At 52.7% G+C, this 21,471-nt stretch overlaps 1 protein-coding gene across 13 annotated transcripts in view; it reads left to right on the top strand.

Annotated features, from left to right (window-relative positions):
* The first annotated feature begins 937 nt into the window (after positions 1 to 937).
* Positions 938 to 21,471, top strand: part of EBF3 (EBF transcription factor 3) — a 144,711-nt gene continuing 124,177 nt past the window's right edge. For all 13 annotated transcript variants that reach the window (XM_074297188.1, XM_074297187.1, XM_074297186.1 and 10 more), the window contains exons 1-6: positions 938 to 1,810; positions 2,235 to 2,391; positions 3,060 to 3,123; positions 3,860 to 3,915; positions 7,984 to 8,057; positions 9,748 to 9,816. In XM_074297188.1, the coding sequence (XP_074153289.1) occupies positions 1,677 to 1,810; positions 2,235 to 2,391; positions 3,060 to 3,123; positions 3,860 to 3,915; positions 7,984 to 8,057; positions 9,748 to 9,816 (554 nt within the window). In that variant the 5' untranslated portion in view covers positions 938 to 1,676. The remainder of the gene's footprint in view (positions 1,811 to 2,234; positions 2,392 to 3,059; positions 3,124 to 3,859; positions 3,916 to 7,983; positions 8,058 to 9,747; positions 9,817 to 21,471) is intronic.

Here is a 21,471-nt window from a genome sequence, read left to right as displayed (position 1 = left end):
GGCAGCCCTGACTGGGGCCGGGCGCCGCCACCACAGGCTGGGCTTTGCTCCGCGCCCCTGCTCGCCACCCCGCCCTCCCCCGGACTTTATGGGAAAGAAGTGGCAGCTCTGGCCGGTCTTCCCCTCCTTGGGATTTGCCCCCCTCCCCCTCCCCCTGCCATCAGACCTGGTCCCCCTTCCCCTCGCAGAGCCTGGCGGCCCCCAACAGCTCCACGCTGTAATCTTCATTTTGACTTTCAAAACCACTGACTAGGAACACTGGCACTTGGGGGGGGGGGCAGCGCCTGTGTGTGCATTCTGTCTTTTTACTCTATTCCTTGCCACAAACAGGGAGCTGAGGGGCTGCTGGAGTTGTGTGTGTGTGTGTGTGTGTGTGTGTGTGTGTGTGTGTGTGTGTGTGCGCGCGCGCGCGCGCGTGCATGTGTGTGGTGGGGGGGGGGGTGTTTGGTCCACCGTGAGTATCTGCACTGGCTGGAGGGGTTTCTTTTTAAGATTTATTCGGACCAATAATAACTCCATTGGCTGCTGATGTCTAAAAAAAATCCCCGTGTATTATAAGGGGGAAAGTGGAGTGGAGGCCGGCCTCTCGGGTTGCAGCGGCGGCAGCGGCGGCGGCGGCGGCGGCAGCAGCAGGCAGGGAGGGAGGCAGGAAGGGAGGGAGGGAGGGAGGCAGGCAGGCAGGCAGGCAGGAGTGAGAGATCTGAGGAGCTCTTGGGCAAGGGAGGCAGGCGGGGAGGGAGGGAGGGAGGGAGCGAGGGAGGGAGGGAAGGAGGAGGGAGGGAAGCAGGCAGGCAGGCAGGCAGGCAGGCAGGGAGGCTGGGAGGCGGGCAGGCGGGCTGGGTTGGGAGCGCTGGGCTCCCATATATGGCGCTGTCCCCGCCCCGCCGACGTCAGGATCTGACAGCGCCGTTCCCGTGGGTCTAGAGTTTTGGCTCCCGGGAAAGGTTCCATTCCTAGGGGAGAGAGGGCTGAGTTTTGTGCGCTTCCATCCATTCCGCGAGACGCTCGAGGGCCCCTCCAGCCACCTCTCCTGTGTCCAGGAGCACCTCGGCGGTAATCATTTTTGCGTTTATTTGTCTTCTGGAGCAGGCGAGCCGCGCCAGAAGTGGTCGATTCCGCAGTGTCCGGAAGCTTTTTGGACGCCGCCGGACGGGCATGACACCTCGCTGAGGGCTCCCACAAACAACAACAACGACAACAATATTTATTCTTTCGCGAGACGCACGTTTCCGGCGCCGGCGCCGCCACTTTTTGGCCCCTTTTCTGTCTTTCGGCCCCTTTTTCTCCTTGCTCTCTCTCCGACCCGTATTCCACAACAATAACAATAACAGCGGCCGCCGCAGCAGCAGCAGCAGCCGTCCAGGTGGCCCGGCGGCGGAGGGGTGCGGGCACAGGCTGCCCGAGAGGCGCGCGCAGCGGCCAGCGTCTATGTGGGGCCGGCCCCGGACACCCTGAAGAAGGGAGCGAGGCTCGGAGCGGGCTCTTCTCCCGCCGATCGCACGGAGGGAAGGAGGCGGCCCCGGCACACCTCCATCGCCTGCGCCCGGGAGCGAGCGCGCGGCGGGCCGGCCACAGACCCAGCCCGACAGGGGGAGACGCCCGCGGTCCCCCGAAGCTGCCCTGCCCTGACTCTCACCCCTTCCGGCCAGGAGCTGCTGCCGCCCCCATTTGTGTTCATGTTTGGGATTCAGGAAAATATACCCAGAGGCGGGACGACCATGAAGGAGGAGCCGCTGGGCAGTGGGATGAACCCGGTGCGCTCCTGGATGCATACGGCGGGGGTGGTGGATGCGAACACGGCCGCCCAGAGGTACGCGTGCCCAGCGGCCGCTGGGGTCCCCTCCGCGCTTCCCCCGCCCGCCCTTCCCCGTGCGCCCCGCGCCGCGCCTCGCCCGCCCTCGCCCCGGCTCCCTTCCCTCGCCTCCCCTTCTCCTCCCGGCTCCCGCGCCCGAAAGCCCCCGAGCGGCGGCTCGCTCCGCTCCGGCCGGCCGCCTCGCCGCCTCTCCCTCGCCGCAGCAGGCCGGCCCGGCGCCGGGGAGGCGGCCGAGGCCGAGGGACAGAGGCGGCGGCGGCGGCGGCGGCGGGGACGAGAGCGCCTCGGCCCCGGCTCCGGCAGCCCGGCCGCGGCCGCTCCCCGCATCCGCTCCCGACCCTCCCCTCCCCAGCTCCCGTCGGTGCCCGCGGTCCTGCTCCCGGCCCTTCTCACCGAGACGTTGTCTTGTTTTCTCCCGCAGCGGTGTGGGGCTGGCTCGGGCACATTTCGAGAAACAGCCGCCTTCCAATCTCAGAAAATCCAATTTTTTCCACTTCGTCTTAGCTCTGTACGACAGGCAGGGGCAGCCGGTGGAGATCGAAAGGACAGCTTTTGTGGACTTTGTGGAGAAAGAGAAAGTAAGTTGGCCGCGGTTCGGTCCGGGGGGGGGGGTGCCCGGATCGGGCTGGCTGAAATTGATCAGAGATCATTTTCACTGAGCGAAGCCCTGGGAAGCCTAACAGTTCTCCAGAGGCGCCTGGACCACGTGCAGGCGGCCAGGCAGGCGGCAGGCGGGGTGGCGTCTCCCTGCTTGCGGGGAACGAGAACGTCGCTCGGCCTCTGAGAACCGAGCCGAGCCCGGGCTGCAGGTACTCGGGGGGCAGGCAGAAAGGGGGGGAAAGAAAGAAAGAAAAAAAGGAAGGAAGGAAGGAAGAAAAAGGAAGGAAGGAAGAAAAAGGAAGGAAGGAAGGAAAAAGGAAGGAAGAAAAAAGATAGAAAAGAAGAAAAAGGAAGGAAGGAAAAAGAAAGCAAGGAAGGAAGAAAAAAGGAAGGACAAAAAGAAGGGGCTTCGGAAACTTAGCAGTGCCCCTTCACCTCCTTCCCTGAGCCCGAGAGAGCAGAAAGCGAGCTGAGGTTTTGGACCCAGAAAAATGACACGAGCAGTGTTTCCCAAAGCGGCTCTGCTAGGGACAGACTGAGCCCTTGCTAGGCTGGGGGGCTTCGGCCCCGGAGGCGAGAGGCAGGCTGAGCACAGGAGGAAGCCGCCCGCCCTCCCTCTCAGAGCTTTCTTTCTCCTTCTTTCCAGGAGCCGAACAACGAGAAAACCAATAATGGGATTCATTACAAACTTCAATTGTTGTACAGTAACGGTGAGTAAGTGGCCGCCCCCTTGCCCCTTCCCCGCCGCAGCCCCTCGCTGCTGCTCCCGCTTTGTGGGCCCCGTTTGAAAGGGTAGAAAGATTTGGAGATGAAAATTACATGGATGTAAACACGAAATCTTCTCATGGCATAGAAGGAAAACAAAACAGAAGCGATCGATAAGTCGATGGCACTTCACGTGATTAACCGGTTAGTCTGGAAGTAGAAAGTAAAAAGGGGGATCGATAGCTGGCCCAGCACAACATCACTTTTAAGTGACTTTTTTCAATTTTGCAAATTAATGTTAATTATTGGGATGAGGGGACTTCCATAAAAGCCAGCCTAACTTACTCGCGGGCAGCAGGAGGGGCAAATTCGGAGAGCTCAGAAACGGGGACGGCACCACCTGGCCGTTTGGGACTCCTTGCTGCCTTATTTTGCAAAAACCCAAGTGCCCGTAGAAAAGAGCGCCCGGGCACAGCCATCCGCCTCCCCGGGCTCTCCTGGCAGGGGAGCGGGGCCCAGAATCCCCCAGCGCCAGGGCCGAAGGGTGGCAGGGCTTCCACAATGAAGGAGCCAGGCTTAAACATCCTGCTCTGCCATTGAAACGCTCCTAAATTTGGAAACAGCGTGGGGGCGGCGGGAAATTGCCTAGCCTCATGTGTCTATCCGAGCCTCGCAGAGCTTCCCTTCTTGTCATTCTGATGAGAATCTGTCTCTCTCTCTCTCCTTTGATTTTTCTTCCAGGAGTTAGAACAGAACAGGATTTATATGTCCGCCTAATAGACTCAATGACCAAACAGGTGAGAAAGTTTCAGTTTTACATGGCTCTGAACTGCTGTGCTTGTCTTTTGCCTTCCTTCCCGAGGCAGGGGCCCCGTTTTCTTGCCTCTTTTCGTTTCGTTTCCTTGACGGACTGATTACCCCGGCAGACTCGCTGGGAGATGTGTGGAGAGCAGGGGGACGGTTTCTGGGGTTCCTGGGGCCAGCCACATGCATGGAAGCGGGCGATTATTTGAGCCAAATTGGACCAGAATGAATTGGAGGAATGAATGTGGGCCAGGAGGTGGCTTCTCTGCCCCCTCCCCGTTCGGGTCTAACGTTCTCCCCTTTTCCAGATGAATTCCTTTCCCTGGATATTTTTTTTTCTTCCCCTAACAAAGGCAACTCTTTGCAAAAGTCCTTCCAATTGGACTTGATTAGCTCCTCTCCCTCTCTCCCCTCTCTGTCTTTTTCCTGCCCCCGTTCCAATGTGATGGTCTAGTAACAGGAGACGTTTGTTTGGATTTAAAAGTGAAATGTGCTGAGGTGAAAAGTCATCTTGTTCTCCTCTAGTCCATCCTCACCTCTCAGCCCCCCAGCTCCATAATTCAAACTCTCAGCTCCAGGGGTCACCCCCAGCCGTCCATTTCTCCGAGCCCGGCCTCCGTTTGTCAGAGCTTGTAAATAACACCATCGCGAGCAGGTTCTTATTAAATTATTTAACCTGTCTTGGGCAACTTTTCCGATGCTCCCTCGAGTTATCTGGAGAGCTCTCCGGAGCTGAACGGAGGGCAGCTCGGTAGCTTTTGTTTTTCTGGGCGTTTCACTTCTGTGGAAGTGGGGGGGGGGCTTCCCTCTCCCCTCCTGGCTGCCTCTTTTTCTTTTCTTTTTCTTTTCCTTTTTTGTACTTTTGCCCGCTACTGATTCTAAGAAGCCGGGGGCAGTGGGGATTCTTCCCCCTCGATTTAAAATCCCCCTCGATTTAAAAAACCCCTCGATTTAAAATCCCCCTCTCCAAGCTGTAGTTGCTGCTTAGAAGGGAGAGAAGCGCCTTCCATTTCAGGGCTGAGCTTAAATATTATTCCAAGCTGGCTTGAGAAGCCCCGCTGCCCATCCTGCCTGCATTCGGGCTTCGGGCTGGATTCCCCTTAAAGCTAGGGCCGCCTTCCCCCTCGCCCCCAATCGGGGCAGCAGCGAACGCCTGCAGGCTTCAGGCAGGCAGGCAGCCGGCTTCCCGGAGAGTCTGGCAGTCCTGGCAGGCACTGCGCCCGCCTCAGACAAAGAGCAGAGGCGGGTTGGCTTTCTGGGGGCGTCCGAGGGCCCCCCCTCTCCCCGGCCCGGGGGCTGGGGAGAGGTCCCGGTGGGCGGCTGTCCCGGGGAGGGAAAGAGCGGCTAGATGTTTGGGGAGATCCCCGGCTCCCCGCGAGGGCTTCTCGGTGCCTGGCTCCTCCAAGTTTCCCGGCTGCTGCAGAGAGGAGCTCGGGCGAGCTTCCCTCGTTAAGGACACTTTTATTGTTCGTCCGGCCGAGCCCCCCTCCCCCTTTCCTAACCTTTGCTGGATAAACAGCGCTGAAAATCAGGCCATTTAATCTCCCTTTACTGACGTGGGGAAAATCGCCCAGTAACTGATCAAAGAGTCAATGGCGCTGAACCGACAGTTCATGGATTTCTGTTTGGGCTACAAAATAAAAAATAAATCAAATCTAAATACGGGGGTTCAGCCGAGGGGAGGAGGCGACGGCAGAAGGGAGGCTGCGGCGCCCACAAGCCGCCCGCCTGCTGCCAGCTAGGGAGGGGCGCGGCGCGCTTCTGGGGGGCCCCGGTTCATATCTGGGTGCCCAGCTGCTGGGGGTGAAGGGAGCCCGGGAGAGTTGCTGCTCCTCGGGGGCCCAGGCCGCGCTCTCCCCATCCTCCTTCCTATTTGTGTCAAGCCCAGAGTGAACCCCGAGTGGCAGGAGCGCCTGTTCGAAGTCCTTTCGGCTGGTTTCGGGGGGCGGCTGGGGCAGACAGACAGAGGGCAGCGGGCAGCGGGCGGGCGGCAGGCGCTTCCCCCTGTCGGGGGCATGAGCTGCCGGGAGCCGCTGGCCGCAGCCTCTCCCTCGGCCCCCGGGCTGCAGCCTGCCGCCGTTCCCTCCCGCTCTGAGCCCCTCTTCCCGCGCCCGCCGTTAGGCTCGGGTCTGCCCCCGGGAAGTTTGCGGCGCGAGCCGAGAGAGCCGGGGCCGGGGCCGGGGCCGGGAGCGGCGGCAGCCGAGCAGGCCGGTCGGCCGGCGGCCCCGCAGCCGCGGCAGCTGCACGCCAAGCGCCGCGGCCCGGGGAAGGCCTTCCCGGCCCGGGCCCAGCTGCCAGCTCGGGGCTCTCCGGGGGAGAGGCAGACTGAGGCGGGGGGGGGCGGCAGGGAGTGGGGTGCGCGGACAGACAGAGAGCCTGGCGGGGTGGGGGAGAAGCTGGGGCCCTGGGGAGAGCGGCCGGGAGGGGGGGAGGGAGCAGGCCACGGGCGGGGGCTGCCCGGGGAGGCCGGTCAGGCAGAGCGCGCCCCCAGTCTGGGCAGGAGCCCGAGCGAGGGGCGAGGCGCACCTCGAGTTTCCCACCATCTGTTAGAGTCCATGCTCAAAAGCTACTCAAGCGTGAGCGCAGACACTGCCGCCTTTTTACCCAAGAAAAATCATTGTTAGCAGTTTCAAAATAAACACCAGATTGGCCATTAGCACTTTCTTTCCAAATATCATCCCATAATAACCATATTGCGGCGCGAGCCCCTGGGCTTCCTCGGGGGGTCGGAGGGCCTTGGGTGGTGGGCTGGGGGCCCCCCCGAAAACGTCTCCGCACAGCCCCCCCCAGCCAGGTGCACCGTGGGTGCGCCCCGAGAGCGCCGCCGCTGGCGCGCGGGGGGCCGAGCAGGCCCGGCCCGGGGGAGCCGGAGGGCGCCCGCAGCCCGCCGCCCGGCGCGGTCTGGGGCTCAGGCGAGGCCGGCCGGGCCTGGCTGCGGCAGGGCGCTCACTGGCCGTTTTCGCTTGGGCGAAGGCGGCCGGGGGCCAGTCAGCCCTGGCGGGGCCGCGGGGGCTGGCGGCGGTTTCCAAGTCTGTCAGGCGGGGTGAGCAGAGGCTCAGGGTGGCTCTCGGAACTTGGGGGAGCCGGGCTCTGGAAGCCCAGGAGGCCGCGCGGTGCCTGGGAGGCAGGCCGGCCGGCCCGAGCAGCGCCAAGGTGATGGCACTAATGTTTCCTTTGGTGCTGTTAGTTAATCCAAACCCCAGGGGGTGGATAAAGTATACTCCTAATGCCTCTAATTGGAATAACATGTTACCACAAAATTGTTTTTCTGTCTTAAGTATTTTCCCCTCTTTGTCGGAGGTGCCGGAGCAGCAGCATTTCTGCCTGAGCTCGCACCAAATGTAAATTGAAAAGCAGCTTAGACAATGGCAGCGCGATTCCCTCCGAGGGGAAGGGCCGGGCCAAGTGGGTCCCTGCAGGGAGACCGCGGGCTGCGGCCCGAGGCAGGGCCGCGGGCGGGGCGGGGCCCGGTCGCCTCGCGGACCTTTTGGGAAGTAAACTTTGTCCGCTGCGGGGGGAGGGGAGCGGGTCCCGCGGAGGCTGCTCTCAGCTCCCCAGCCCAGGAGACCGAGGACAGGCCCTCCTCCACTTGGAGAGACTTCATTGCCAAGACCAGGCGGGAACTTCGGGGCCCCCCCAGCTCGGGCCGAGCCCGAGGCTTTTCTCGGGCTCCTGGCAAAGAGGGGCAGGGAAGGGGAGAGCAGGGAGAACGAGGGGGACCAAACTGTTGTGTTGATGAATTGTCCTTTGACAGGTAACTAAAGTGTGAAATAGATAATTAAACATTGCATTTTCTGACGAGAATCTGAATGCTCTCCACGTGCCACGTGCACCTGCCACACAGGAGAGGAGGCCTCGCTCTTCTTCCGCCCGCTTCCTCCCCTCTCCCTCCTCTTCCTCCCTCCTCCTCCCCTGGCGGCCACTGCGCGCGGGGAAACGGGCGGGCGGGTACCCCCCGAGATGGCCCCCCTCCCCCTCCCGAGCCCCTTGGTGCGCTCTGGCCGTCCCAGCGGGCCCGGCTCCCTGCGTCCTAACAGCCCTCTGTCTCTTGTCCCGCGCAGGCCATCGTCTATGAGGGGCAAGACAAGAACCCCGAGATGTGTCGTGTGCTCCTGACTCACGAGATCATGTGCAGGTGAGCTGCGGCAGCGGGGCACGCTTGGGTCAGCCATTGGGGTTTCACTGTCCCTGGACGGGTAGAGCCCACAGCCGTCCCTAGAGGAGCCGGCTCTGCGAGTTTGCGCTCTCTGCGCAGGTCCCCTAGGACCCGGGCCAGGACCCCACCATTTGGGGGTCCCCCGCGTTCCTTCTCTGCTTCCCCTGGGCTTTGAGGGAACAGCCGAGAGGAGCAGAGAAGGCCTGGAACACGTCAGGCGGAACGCTGGCCGCTGAGCCCAACCAAATTGGCCATGCCCCTGTGGCCGCACAGTCCCCCAGCCGGAGGAGGGAGAGCGGCGGGGCTGCAGGGCGCTGCCCCTCGGCCTTCTCCCCGGGCCCCCTTTCCTCCCCTCCCTCCCTCCCTCCCCGGAAGCCCCGGCCGTCCCTGCCCCCGAGGCGAGCCTTTTGTCCTTGGGCAGGGCGAATGGGCTCGCGCCGCTCTCAGTTAACCTCTCCCCCGGAGCAGCGATGCATTGTTCGCATTGTTGTTCGAGAGCACGCACGTTCCCGGAGATCTGTGTCAGAAGAGCCATTTCCCACCTGTTTTTTTCCTAACTACCACAAGAGTTTCACCCCTACACGGCAAATAAAAATGCATCATTGACTTTGTATGTGTGGCATGTGAAATATAGTTGCAAGGAATAATCAGGGAGGCTCTGGCTGCTCCCAGGCTCCAGTAGCAGGCTGCAGACTCTAAGGGGCATCCTCTTCCTTGCTATTGTGCGCACTGCCTCAGTGCCATTTCTGAGCAGACATATTGTTACAGCACTAATATACAAAAGCTGACTTTTTCTCATATCAGGTAATAAATATAAATTACAACCAATAAAGTGGAATTTCTTTATTATCCACTTCTGCATGTTCTGCAATTAACATACAGAGTGCACAGATGTGATTTAAGCTGTAAGTGGAAGACTGTAGACTTTCTTTAATCACTTTAGCTGTCAGGTTTAAAAGGCTTTATATACTTTGCCTACCATATGGTGTTAATTTAGCTAATTTAGACATGTAACCATTATACAAGTATGCTTTTTTAAAATGCAAGTAGCATAACATTTTTGTTTCATTTCTGCTTTAATTAAAGTTCCAATAATGGAGTTAAGGTAGGCTTAAAGAAGGAACAATGGAAGTTTTCGAGAGACTGATGCACGCTTTTGTGCTTATAATTAATAAATGCCCAAAAGAAATATTGGTTGAAGGTGGCATCTTGCATCTTTCCCAGAAATAACAGCTTGACAATTAGAGGTAAACAAAAGCTAAGGCTGTGAAAAGTTATTCCCAAGCCTCCTGCCTTTCCTTCTTCTCAGTTCACTGCAAAGACAAACACCACAACATGGTTTCCATATTTTAGCATCCCAATTTAGAGAGTTGTTGCTGAGTAGCTCCCTCAGCCTGCTCGGGGTAACCGTGCTCTGCTTTGCATCTTCAAGGGGGAAAAACCAAAACAAAACAAACCCTGACTTTCCAGCATGGCGCCGGGCGGTTGCCCTTGTGAAATCGAGGGGGGGAAATAGATGTACACACATAGAGAAACATAGACATAGATGTGTTTATGTCCCCACATAAACTACCTGTCTGATTGCCTCCTGCCACTATGCTCCAAATGCTCCCATCAGCCGGGAGGAACCGGTCCTGTATTAAGACTATTCTTTTTAATTGATCCACAGCCGATGCTGCGACAAGAAAAGTTGTGGCAATCGAAACGAGACCCCTTCAGACCCCGTGATCATTGACAGGTAAGACCGATTTCTCTCTTCTCTCATCGCCGCCTGTCTGTGCTTTGATTTTGAACAAACAAGTGAACAAACAACCGGGTGGAGAGACAGACAAACTTTGCTCGCCGCTCTCCGCATCCTCCCCGGTTTTCAGCCTGCTAGCGGGTTCATTCTGTGCACTGCGCCATTTGTTGTCTTCTTGTGTTATCACGCACAGGTGGGTTGACTTGGAAACCTGGTGGCTCACTCTGTGGGGATTCGGTAATTGCTAGCGAGTTGTCAAGGGAAGCAGTTTCATCTGCCACCGCTCTCACTGCGAGCAGCACTTTATGCCTAGAGAGTTTCTGGCTTTAAACCCGGAGATATGTCATAAAATGCTTTTTGCTAATTTGTTAACAAGTATTTCATTTTTACGTGATTTTTGTCATGTGCGTTGTCCCGAGTGGAGACCCGGGCAGGAGAGTGCCGTCATTGTTGCTCGGCCTTGACGCGGATTTATTCTGCCGGCATTTAGTTAGGAAATAGATCCTGATTTTTCTTCCATCGAGGATGTCGTTTGATGTCAAATAGCAGAGACGTGACTAACAGACCAAAGTTGTGTTAAGTGAAACGAAAAGTATCTGTCGGTGCTGGATTTCCCTCCTCAGTTTGGGAAACTCAGTAAACTTGGGCCTCCTTTGTGCTTCCCGGTCCCCAGTTGACTGTTTTCTGGGTTCTGGTGGCAAAGTTGCATCTTGCAGGTGCTGTCTTTTTGTCGCCGTTGTGCTTTTGGGGTCACAGAAAGAGCTTGCAGGCAGTGGTGGTGCTGGTGGTGGTGGCCTGGGGAGCAGGCCGAGGGCTCGACAAGATGGTGGCAGCTCCAGGGCTGCTGGGGCCTTGAGTGGAGCTTTGGAAATCGGTACTCTCATCCTCTAGCCCGTGTGAGGTGTACATCTGACACCGGAATGGTGAAAGGGAGGTTTAGTCTGTTTGGAAGAAGGGTTGGATTTCAGCAGCTTTCATTACAAAGTTATCTTTTGATCATGAACTTTGCTGTCCAGCGCCTGAAAAATTAAACCCGGAAAAGTCCATGAGTTAAGCCTAAAGAAATATGCCCCACCAGTGGAGAGCAATGCTAATGTTTAACTAGCTGAAATAGCTGTTTGCTTAGCGGAGAATGTTCGGTATCTGACAGAAGGGACATCTCTCTTATTAGTAATCAAATAAGGCTGACCAGTTGTTGCCATCACTCTGGGATTGTGTCAGAGAATGGAGAACAAGTTCAGCACTTTATAGAACTCCAACGATGAGAATCAATATAATTATATTTGTCTTTAGTGTTTTAGCTCTGGAAGTCATAAAGCTAGTCATCGCTGCTTTGTAACTGGTTTTCTTTTCTTTCTTTCTCTTTCTTCTTTTTCCTTTTTTTTTTTTTTTATTGGCTAAAAGCGTGCGGCAGTATTGGAATCTCTTTTGAATAGATGATGCTTTAAGGACAAACACCCAGTGCTTTTAATATAAACTCATAGATCTATTTCATCTTTCAAGATGTTTCAAATGTACATGACACATAGAAACTTCAACGTTTATTTGCCTTGAAAATGGGGAATTTTTGCATGCCACAAAATATTAAGTTGAAAAGATGATTCAAGCCTTCTTTCGGGTCATAGGGCTCCATTAGAAATCAGTTTGGATTTGAGGAATACCGTCATTGTGAACAACATGTGATATTCATGCATTTAGAGTATCATTTTATTTATGATAGATTTTTTTTTTAATATGGCAGAAGGCAATTTAAAAAAATCTAATAAGGAATTTTTGCTAACTGTCCTCCCCAGTTGTTTTTTGGTGAACGGCTGGAATTCTTTTTTTTATTTGTGATCAGAATGAATTAATTAAAAGATATAGACTCAATGTCTTATACTTCCATAAGCTAAAAGAACTGTGTTATCATTTGATATTCTAGAAGCACTAGAAGAGGGGGGAGAAATAAAAAAAAAACATTTGGTTAATGGGTTTACCATGTTTATTTGAATAAGGAAGATTGAAACTCCATTTACGCCTGGCATAAATGCTTTAGAGAGCTTAATTATTGATGAAAAATCTGCTCTGCTTCTAAATTTAAAGATATGACAATTTTATAGGAATTTTAATCACCTCCCACATTAGGAATTTTAAGGTAGGGATAGTTTTTATGGAATGAAAAATGGAACTTGCATGTTTAGCATTCTGAAGAGAGCTGTCACTTACGATGACAAAATACTATTAGCATTTGGTTGTCTGCTGTAAATCCCCGAGAAGTGATTTTTCGACATTGCTACAATCTCCAGTTTGAGGTGCATTTTGAAAAGTTGAAGAATTTAGTGTTTGCTGGGGCAAATGGTGCTAAAAATCAGGGAAGGAAAACAAGAATTTTTTTTTTTAATTTTTGGAAGGCCTCCTCTCCTTCGTGAGGGACTTTTGTTAAAGTGAAAAATATTTTGAGTTCAGGCTGATGGTGGGTTTTTGAGTTTCTGGTCCCACCTACAATCAGTTGCTCCTGGTGCATGCTTGGGCTCTGCTCTTTCTTGAGCATCATAGAATAGGACAGCCCATCCAATTGGTAGCTCCCATTCACAGGCCTGCATCAGCTAAGGCATCCCTGTGTTATTCGGCTTGGGAGAGAGTTCTGTTCTGTATGTGTCACCCCTTCGGTGCTCTTGGTCTTTAGATCCATCTAGGAGGATTTGACCAGATAAAGCCGATCTGTCCTGAGGATATGAACCAATAATTCAAACATGAATTGAGATCAATGAGCCCCGTGTTTGCTGGAGCTCAAGCTAATATTCCTCATCTAAGTCGGAAAGAGTTTGGCTTTATTTTGTTTTGGGGCTTCAGAGAACAGCAAAGAAAGATCCAGCCTCTTTCCAGGGTAATCACATTCTATAGATTGTGAATGCCTCTCGTCGTCATTACATAATTTAGTTTAGCTATCTTTTGAAAGCATTCCATTCACTGAACGACATGGAAGGCCCTTTAGATAATATACCACACACACACACACACACACACACACACACACACACACACACATCCTATCACCACCACCCAAAAAAAAAAAAAAAGAAAGAAAGAAAGAAAAGAAAAGGGAAGGAAAAGTTAAAATGTATCCATTAGAAAATCCTCTGAATTTATTACAAATATCTCATTGGTTAAAACTATTTTTTTGCCATCAAACAATGCCAGAGCTATAACTTCTCATAATACCTGGAATATCATTCTCCTGCAGCACATTTCCAGTGACATTCTAACCAGTGTGGGAAAGGGGGGAGGGAAGCCACAGAAACACAACAGAAAATCGCCCTGTGAGAAAGTGTGGCTCAGAAAGGCATGGCCCTGAATGAGGTTCTCTGGTCATTTCGATTGACCCAGAGAGAAGCTCAGGAAGGCCTTTCCCCCTCGTCTTTGTGGTCTCGGTGCAGAGGATGGGAGGGTCATTTTCATAGCAAAATCATGTTTTCTGGGAAAACACAAAAGCAGATGGTCTTCATTAGGGACACCCACCCATTGTCTCCACAGCCCAAGGATGACTAGATAAATCTCTCCTGTTTCATCCGTACATTCCAAGGGCTGCAAGTGATTACAAGAGGATGCTGTGAAGGCCGGAGGACCACACCGGGGCGCAGGTCCTCTCGCCCGGCCGTCCCCCGGTTGCTTTTTTCCTAGAACCGAAGCAAATTCTGGGGAAGGTCCATCCTCTTGACTTCCTCCTCCCTTGTCTGGCTGCTGTGCTGGGAAGGCTCAGGGTCCAACTGTTGAAGACTGAAAAGAATGATTGTGGAGGAAGCCGGCAAGGCGAGATTACATTACTATCAAAACATTCAGCGGCAACTCAGCCCCTGGCTCCAGAGCCATGGCAGGCAGGCGGGCGGGCGGGCGGGCGAGCGGGCGGGCGGGCGGGCAGAGAGCTCGCAGCCTCAGCCTGTGCACACACAACACGGAATGGGCTTGCCACGCCATGTATTCCTGATGGCATGCTCGGCAACGCTTTTCCAGATGGTCCTATCACGGGCAATACTGCTAGTTGGCATCTCTGTGGGTAGTAAATGCCCCCTCCCCAATAAATCTGGCATTATTCTATAGAGTTTAGGAGACTTATCATTCCAAGTGTGTCCTACTTTCCTGCATGGAAGCCAGACATCTGTTTATCCCATTTTCTTTCATACAGAGTTTGGAAGAGTTGTAGTTGGGAGCGGGGAGGGGGGCGGCGGGGGAAGAAAAGTTTGGTCATATTTAACAGCTGTTACAAAATTTCAACCCCGTGGGCTCTTAAAATACTTTTCAGCTGACCTCAGATTTTATCCACAATTGACACGGGCTTGTAGGAAAGGAGTGTTTACTTAACCCCCCATTGTCTCGGAGGCCGCCTCGTGGGGGGGGCGCTCGGGAAGGCCGGTGGGGGTCCCGGGCCGGGGCTGGGCGCTCCCCCCACGGTGCCCGGCCGTCGCCACTCTCCGGTGGCACCTCCAAAGGGGTGGGGGGGGGGCGGGGAGGCCAGACTGATTGGAGTTCTTTGGAGTCCACAGGGTTGCCTTTCACTTCCTGTCACAAAGGTCAAAGAGAGCTGCCCTTTGCTGGCAGGCCGGGCCGCTGAATTATTCATGTCATTGACTTTTTGTCAGTGTTCTCAGTTGTGCTCTGGGACATTTTATTCATTTACCTCATTTAAAGCGCCTTCCTGCACCTGTTCAAGTATTAATATCGTGTAATTTGGGCCTAATGCCGATTTTGCTGAACACTCATTATATTTTTTATTAGCTATATTTCCAAACGATTATGTATGATTATTACCGAGCCTTACAAACAGCGCCGGGCTATTCCCCAGACCTTTACATCTCTTGTCAGGTTGTTTTCAGAAGCGAGAAGGATAAACATTTGACCAGTCCCAATGTTTTTATTCCAACTCCATGGCCAACCAGAGAACTCCAAGCTTTTTCCCTTATGGCTTTGCGGGAGCGTGATTAAACCCAGCCCCGCAGACACTGTACAAATGCCAGCGTTTATAAGGTCAGCGCTTTTGTTAAAAACGCTATGTAAATGAGGATCTGCAAAAAGGGACATTAAATAAAATTAAATTCATTGTCTTCTTTAATGCCATTTACATTTTGGCTAAGCCCGGGCCTGTCAAGGAGGATTTTTAAAATAATTTTAATTACACATCATTTAGGATCCAAGGTTTTCCATTCAGTAGCATTTGGATAACCTGCAAAACGGAGACTGTTTATTAACTTCTTCGGTGACAGCTTGTCATTTCATCTGCATAATGCAGGGAAAACAGGGCCGTTTAGTGTTAATTTTTCCTTCTCAGTTTTCTTAAAGATGTGTACATAATTCTTGCCGAATGGGCCCCTGCATCTCTCAGCTGCTGCCTCTGCTTTGATTAGTCGTCAGCAAGTGCTAGGCAGTTCAAAGTGGGTTTTAATAAATTGTGACTTCTGTGCGGAGGGAGGCGGCCCAGAGATGGAACCCCGCTTTCCGGCGCCTCCCGCCTTTGCACAGAACGGGGAGGCTGTGAGGGAGCCCTTTTTGGCCAGGGGAAAAAAACCCGCTCCACTCTCAGGCCCGGGGGCCCAGAAGAATCTGGTTTTATTGACAGACCGGGCACCCGTGGGGGCAGAAAGTGGATCGTTTCCTGGCCCCGCCGGGGCGTGAATGTGTTAAGTTCCCAAAGAGGGACCAAGGGCCAGAGCTCCGGATTGGAGTGATAGCCAAATCAGAGCATTGATTTTCATTTTTGTTTTGAAAACCAGGGCCCTGCCCCTCTCCCCGATCAGTCCCCCAGGTGAGATGGGCGTGCCTGCTCTGGATCCCAACATGGCAGCAGAAGCAGCAAGGAGGGCTCACGCCTAATTACAAGGCCTAAGTGGTGTTTGGGTTTGGGCTGGGGGATAGGCAAGCACCATGACTAGGCCCAATCCCCTGGGAGGGCGGAAGGGGGCTTTCGATGGACCCTGGACAGGAATGTGTGTGTGTGTGTGTGTGTGTGTGTGTGTGTGTGTGTGTGTGTGTGTGTGTGTGACAGAGACAGAGACAGAAAGAAACAGGAAAAAGAGACAGAGACACAGAGAGACAGAGAAACAGAAAAAGAGACAGAGACAGAGACAGAAAGAAACAGTAAAGAGACAGAGACACAGAGAGATAGAGAAACAGAAAAAGAGACAGAGACAGAAAGAAACAGGAAAAAGAGACAGAGACACAGAGAGACAGAGACAGAAAGAAACAGTAGAGACAGAGACAGAAAGAAACAGGAAAAAGAGACAGAGACACAGAGAGACAGAGACAGAAAGAAACAGAAAAAGAGACAGAGACAGAAAGAAACAGAAAAAGAGACAGAGACAGAAAGAAACAGGAAAAAGAGACACACAGAGAGACAGAGACAGAAAGAAACAGAAAAAGAGACAGAGACAGAAAGAAACAGGAAAAAGAGACAGAGACACAGAGAGACAGAGACAGAAAGAAACAGAAAAAGAGACAGAGACAGAAAGAAACAGAAAAAGAGACAGAGACAGAAAGAAACAGGAAAAAGAGACAGAGACACAGAGAGACAGAGACAGAAAGAAACAGGAAAGAGACAGAGACAGAAAGAAACAGAAAAAGAGACAGAGACAGAGAAACAGAAAAAGAGATAGAGACAGAAAGAAACAGGAAAAAGAGACAGAGACAGAAAGAAACAGGAAAAAGAGACAGAGACAGAGAAACAGAAAAAGAGACAGAGACAGAAAGAAACAGGAAAAAGAGACAGAGACAGAGACAGAAAGAAACAGGAAAAAGAGACAGAGACAGAGAAACAGAAAAAGAGACAGAGACAGAGAAACAGAAAAAGAGACAGAGACAGAAAGAAACAGTAAAGAGACAGAGACAGAAAGAAACAGTAAAGAGACAGAGACAGAAAGAAACAGGAAAAAGAGACAGAGACAGAGAAACAGAAAAAGAGACAGAGACAGAGACAGAAAGAAACAGGAAAAAGAGACAGAGACAGAGAAACAGAAAAAGAGACAGAGAAACAGAAAAAGAGACAGAGACAGAAAGAAACAGGAAAAAGAGACAGAGACAGAGAAAGAGACAGAGACAGAGACAGAGACAGAAAGAAACAGGAAAAAGAGACAGAGACAGAGAAACAGAAAAAGAGACAGAGACAGAGACAGAAAAAGAGACAGAGACAGAAAGAAACAGAAAAAGAGACAGAGACAGAGACAGAAAGAAACAGAAAAAGAGAGAGACAGAGACAGAAAGAAACAGGAAAAAGAGACAGAGACAGAGACAGAAAGAAACAGGAAAAAGAGACAGAGACAGAGAAAGAGACAGAGACAGAGACAGAGACAGAAAGAAACAGGAAAAAGAGAGAGAAAGAGACAGAGACAGACAGAAAGAAACAGGAAAAAGAGACAGAGACAGAGAAAGAGACAGAGACAGAGACAGAAAGAAACAGGAAAAAGAAACAGAGACAGAGACAGAGAAACAGAAAAAGAGAGACAGGGAGGAGAGGAGGAGAGAAGAGAGGGGGAGAGAGGAAGAGACACTGGGGGGAGGACCCCGAGGAGCACAGACTCCTGGGAATCAGCCGCTCTGAAACCAGGCCCAGGCCAGAGAGCGTTTCTGCCAGGCTGCTGTGTGTTTCTCAGCAGTCTCTCGCCTGTTCCCATGAAGGAAGCGCTGTCTTTGGTGCCATTGTGCAAAGGCATAATACACAGCAGGCCTGTGGGGAGGGAAGGAAGCCGGGGGGAGGGGATTCCAGCGAGCCTGTCAGAAATCATCGTCCGAGAGGTATTTTGATACAAACCATCCTGGGCTTCTGCTATAGCCTTATCAGGTGAAAAGCAAAGATACTGCCAAGGCCCGTAATTTCGTTAGGGTGCCTTTGATGAATTGGATTAGCGTATGGAAAAACCTTCCAAACTGGGAGTTCTGCTCCGTCCACATGCTTCCAGGAAGCCAATAATGACTATCTGAGCAGCAGAAGATAATTAGGGGGGAGGGGGAGGAGTTTGCCCATCAGGGCAAGGAGCAAAGAGGGAGAAAGCGGCGGAGGAAACCCTTTCAGCCATGAGCCCCGGGCCCGGGGGACTGCCGGAGGAAGGGAGTGTGACTTTGGGGAGCCGGGGAGTTCGGAGCGAGGCTCGGGCTCCCCGGGGCCGTGGGTGCCATCTTGGAGGAGAAGGAAGCTGCGGCTCCAGGAGTGGAGACTGTCCTTGCAGATGCCAGGAAGTGATTGACAAGCAGGCCTCCAGGAAGGGGCGAGCTCGGGGAGCTTGCTTAACCTGGACTTGGCAGGGCGGCCAGGGCTTCCACTCTAACAAATGAGAACCATTCACCGAGTGCGGCGGCTGCAATGCAGGGATGAAGCTTGTTTGTTTATCTTGCTGCAAATCTCTCCAGAATAGTTGGGGTCCAGACTCGTAGGAGAAGAAGCCCCGATGCACGAGGCGTGTTTGCAAACTAGAAATATGACTGATTGATCCACTAGCACAGCCATTACTGCTCCCCCCAAAAATACAGGCGCAGGCATTTGGGGGCTCAGGGCCTTGGGAGAGGGAAGGGGGCCCCTTTTATTGCCTCCTTAGCATTTGGGGGTGGGGGATCCATTCCAGTTTAGAGCCTTGAAAAAATGGCGAATATAGGTCATTTGTAGGCTGAGCCGGTATTGGAAAGGGCCAGCGTGTCCCAGTTGACTTAATGCTCAAACCCTCCCCTTCCTCGACCCTACAAATCTGCAGCGACGGACAAAAAGGAAAGCCCACGGATTGGAGCTGTTTGGGCGCCCCCATTCCCCCTCGCCCACGGGGATGCAGAAACGGGGAGGTTTTTCCCATCCCAAGTTTCTCAGCTTGGAAATGGCCAGAAGGAGCCGAGCCCGGGGCCGGCAGGGCCTGGAGCAGCAGCGGGCATCCTCGGAAAACAGCAGTCAGGAGAGTGTGTCTTTTCCCAATAATTCACTAGGAAATGAGTTTAACATGTGTGGAAAGGAAGGGGCTTACATTTGTGTTGTCGTAAGACATGGAGCGTAGGCCCAGCGAACGGAAGGAGTCGGCTCCGGCTTGTCTCTAGTGAAAGGCGAAACACGCTTACACATCTGGTGAGAAAGAACAGTTCATTTGCTGAGACAGCCTGCGAGCTCGGCCGCCCCTCCTCCTTTTTTCTCCCTTCTCCTGCCTCCCCTCCCCCTCTGGGCCTCTCAGTCTGTCTCTGTCTCTCTATCTCTTCCCTCCTTTTCTTTCTCTCCCAACTCCATTTTCCCTCCGCTTGTCTTTTTCCTGTATTCTTTTTTTTTCCTCTTATACTCAGTGCCAGTGGGAGGGGGTCGTGTGCAAAGGAACCGCTAACAACAAGAAGGACAAACTTTAGCCCGCTTTACCTCGTTAAAAATATCGGGCCTTGTTCCAAAGGAGGGGAATGGGGGGGACCCATCTCTAGCGGGCAAGGCTGAATTTTAGAAGTCGCACCTCGGATAATGGCAGAACACAAAGCTCCAGGGAGTCCTTTGAAAAAGTTTATATACCGCCTTCTCCCCCCCCCCAAAAAAAAAAATCATTAGGAAGTGAGACCTAAAATATCTGGCAGGAGAATTACTGAAAAGCTAATGTTGAGCCCAGCTTGGGTTCAATCGATGGTGACTCAAGGCAGCCGGGGAACCTAGGTGAATTCTGGGAAAGCCGAGCAAGGAAGGCCTGCCCCTGCTCCCCAGAGGTCGTGCACCGGGGGCCGGGGGGCTGTTGAAGATTCCCTTCCCAATGGCCACGAGGCCCCTCCCAAACCCAAACCCAACAACCAGCCCCTGAGTGCTGGCGGAGGGTTATTAATGCACAATGGAAAGATGTGAGTGCCTTTATTTTGTGTAACAACCAGTCAAATTGAATTGGTCTTGGTATTGTGTGGATTGTCAGGAAGGCCCTTTACCCAGCCTAAGTTGCTGAGTATTTCCTCTGCAAGTCTATACAGATTGACTCTGGTTCAAGTGATCTACTTGGGTGAATTCCAAGTGATCAATTAAAATGGCCGGTGACTTGGAACCATCCTCCAGACTCCAGCAGATCACTGTTCACTGGGAGGGGGAGCCGGCTAACTCCATGAAGGAATTCCCCTGAAGCAGCCGAGCAGGCAGCATGGGGAGGAGGGTCCGGGGTCCGGCTGAGTGTCCTCTGAATGACACCGATTGGCCCCCAGGATCTCTAAGGGCCCTTCCCGGTCTAAATCCAATGATCTCTGAAGCTCAGGGCCCGGGTCTGGCCTGGGGTTTGAAGGCCACCCTTCACTGTTGCCCTCTGCTCTCCTTCAAGGAGTCAGATAGTCCATTATGGATTTCCTTCTTTAGAAATACGTCCACCCCATGCTCTGTGGCTTGAGATGTCTTTGGTGACCATACACACGCTCGGCCTTTTCACCACTGTTGACTTGTTTTGCGGCGTCCTGTGGCTTGTTTGGCCGTTTTTTGGGGGGGCTCCTTGAGGCATTGCGGTGCTTATGGACCTCTCGGGGAGGAGTTTTGTTTTTATTTTTTAAGCCCGGCAGCTCCTTTACAAGGAGCTGGGAACGATGGCCTTTTTGTTTGGTGCTTCTTTAAACGGCCGCCTGTAACTCCCCGAGTCTCCTCGCTTCTCTTGGAAAGTTGAGCCTTTTGGACTATTTCGCTTTGCCGGGGTCACCAAAGAGGATGATTAAATTGTTGGAAAAGCAGAGGTGAGCACTGGGCTATGGAAATGAAATGAATTCCACGTTCTGGGGAGTTGTTGGCTTTTTTAGTTTAATAAATTAAACTACAAATTGTCCTAATTGCCAAACAAAATGTTAGGCCAGCTTTCCCCATCGCTGACAGTAAAACACAACATAAAACCTGCTGAGAGTTATATGTGGGATTTAATAAGAGACAGAGTAATGCAAGCGTTTTTATGGTTAAGTATGAATTCACACCCACAGCATTTGTTCCGCATTAGGAAAGGTTTGTAAATCAGATCAATATGCTTGGATGCTGTGGTCCCTGAGTGGGCTCTCTTATGCCATTCCTTTCTTGATATTTGGTTATTGGAAATGCTGCCAAAGTGAGTGCTCGCCATCTATTTCCATTTTCTGAATGAAGCAATTTGTCCTTTGACACAAGAAAGATTGGGTTAGGAAACAAGTAGGGGATTGGATTGGACATGGTGCTAGTCCCAACAATTTGAGGTCATTGGGCGCTGATCTGGACAGTGGACAGAAGCCATCAGTTACCTCCAAGATGGACAGTCTGTGCATTGGTCCTTGGCTAGAAAATGGCCCAGGGGAAAGGTGGGATGGATTTGGGAAAATGCTTTCAGGGAAAAAAAGGGGGCCAATAAGTCTCATTTATTAAATTTGACAGGCAGCTTCTAAATATAACAACACTTTCCCCCAAAGATCCTTACTCAGAACAAATAAATGAGTTATGCAAGTTAATAAATGACCATATTCTCTGCCTGTCCATAGACCGGTCTTTGTAGGGTTCACAAGAAACCTTTTTGGGGGGCCACTCCCCCAGATATTCGGGTCCTCCTTTCATTTCCACGGGCCGAGGGCCTGGGAGCTGTCTGGACAGCCTCTTCCATTTAGCGAGGCTTAAAAATAAAACCTTGCAAAAACAAACCCCACTCGCCCCACGGGGGGTGCCACGGGATCTCTCTGGGCTTCACGAAGATCTCGGGCCACCCT

Source organism: Sminthopsis crassicaudata, chromosome 2 (assembly GCF_048593235.1).
Source record: "Sminthopsis crassicaudata isolate SCR6 chromosome 2, ASM4859323v1, whole genome shotgun sequence".
NCBI lineage: Eukaryota > Metazoa > Chordata > Mammalia > Dasyuromorphia > Dasyuridae > Sminthopsis > Sminthopsis crassicaudata.
The sequence above is the reverse complement of the archived record's forward strand: the minus strand, read 5'-3'. Positions and strand labels throughout refer to the sequence as shown.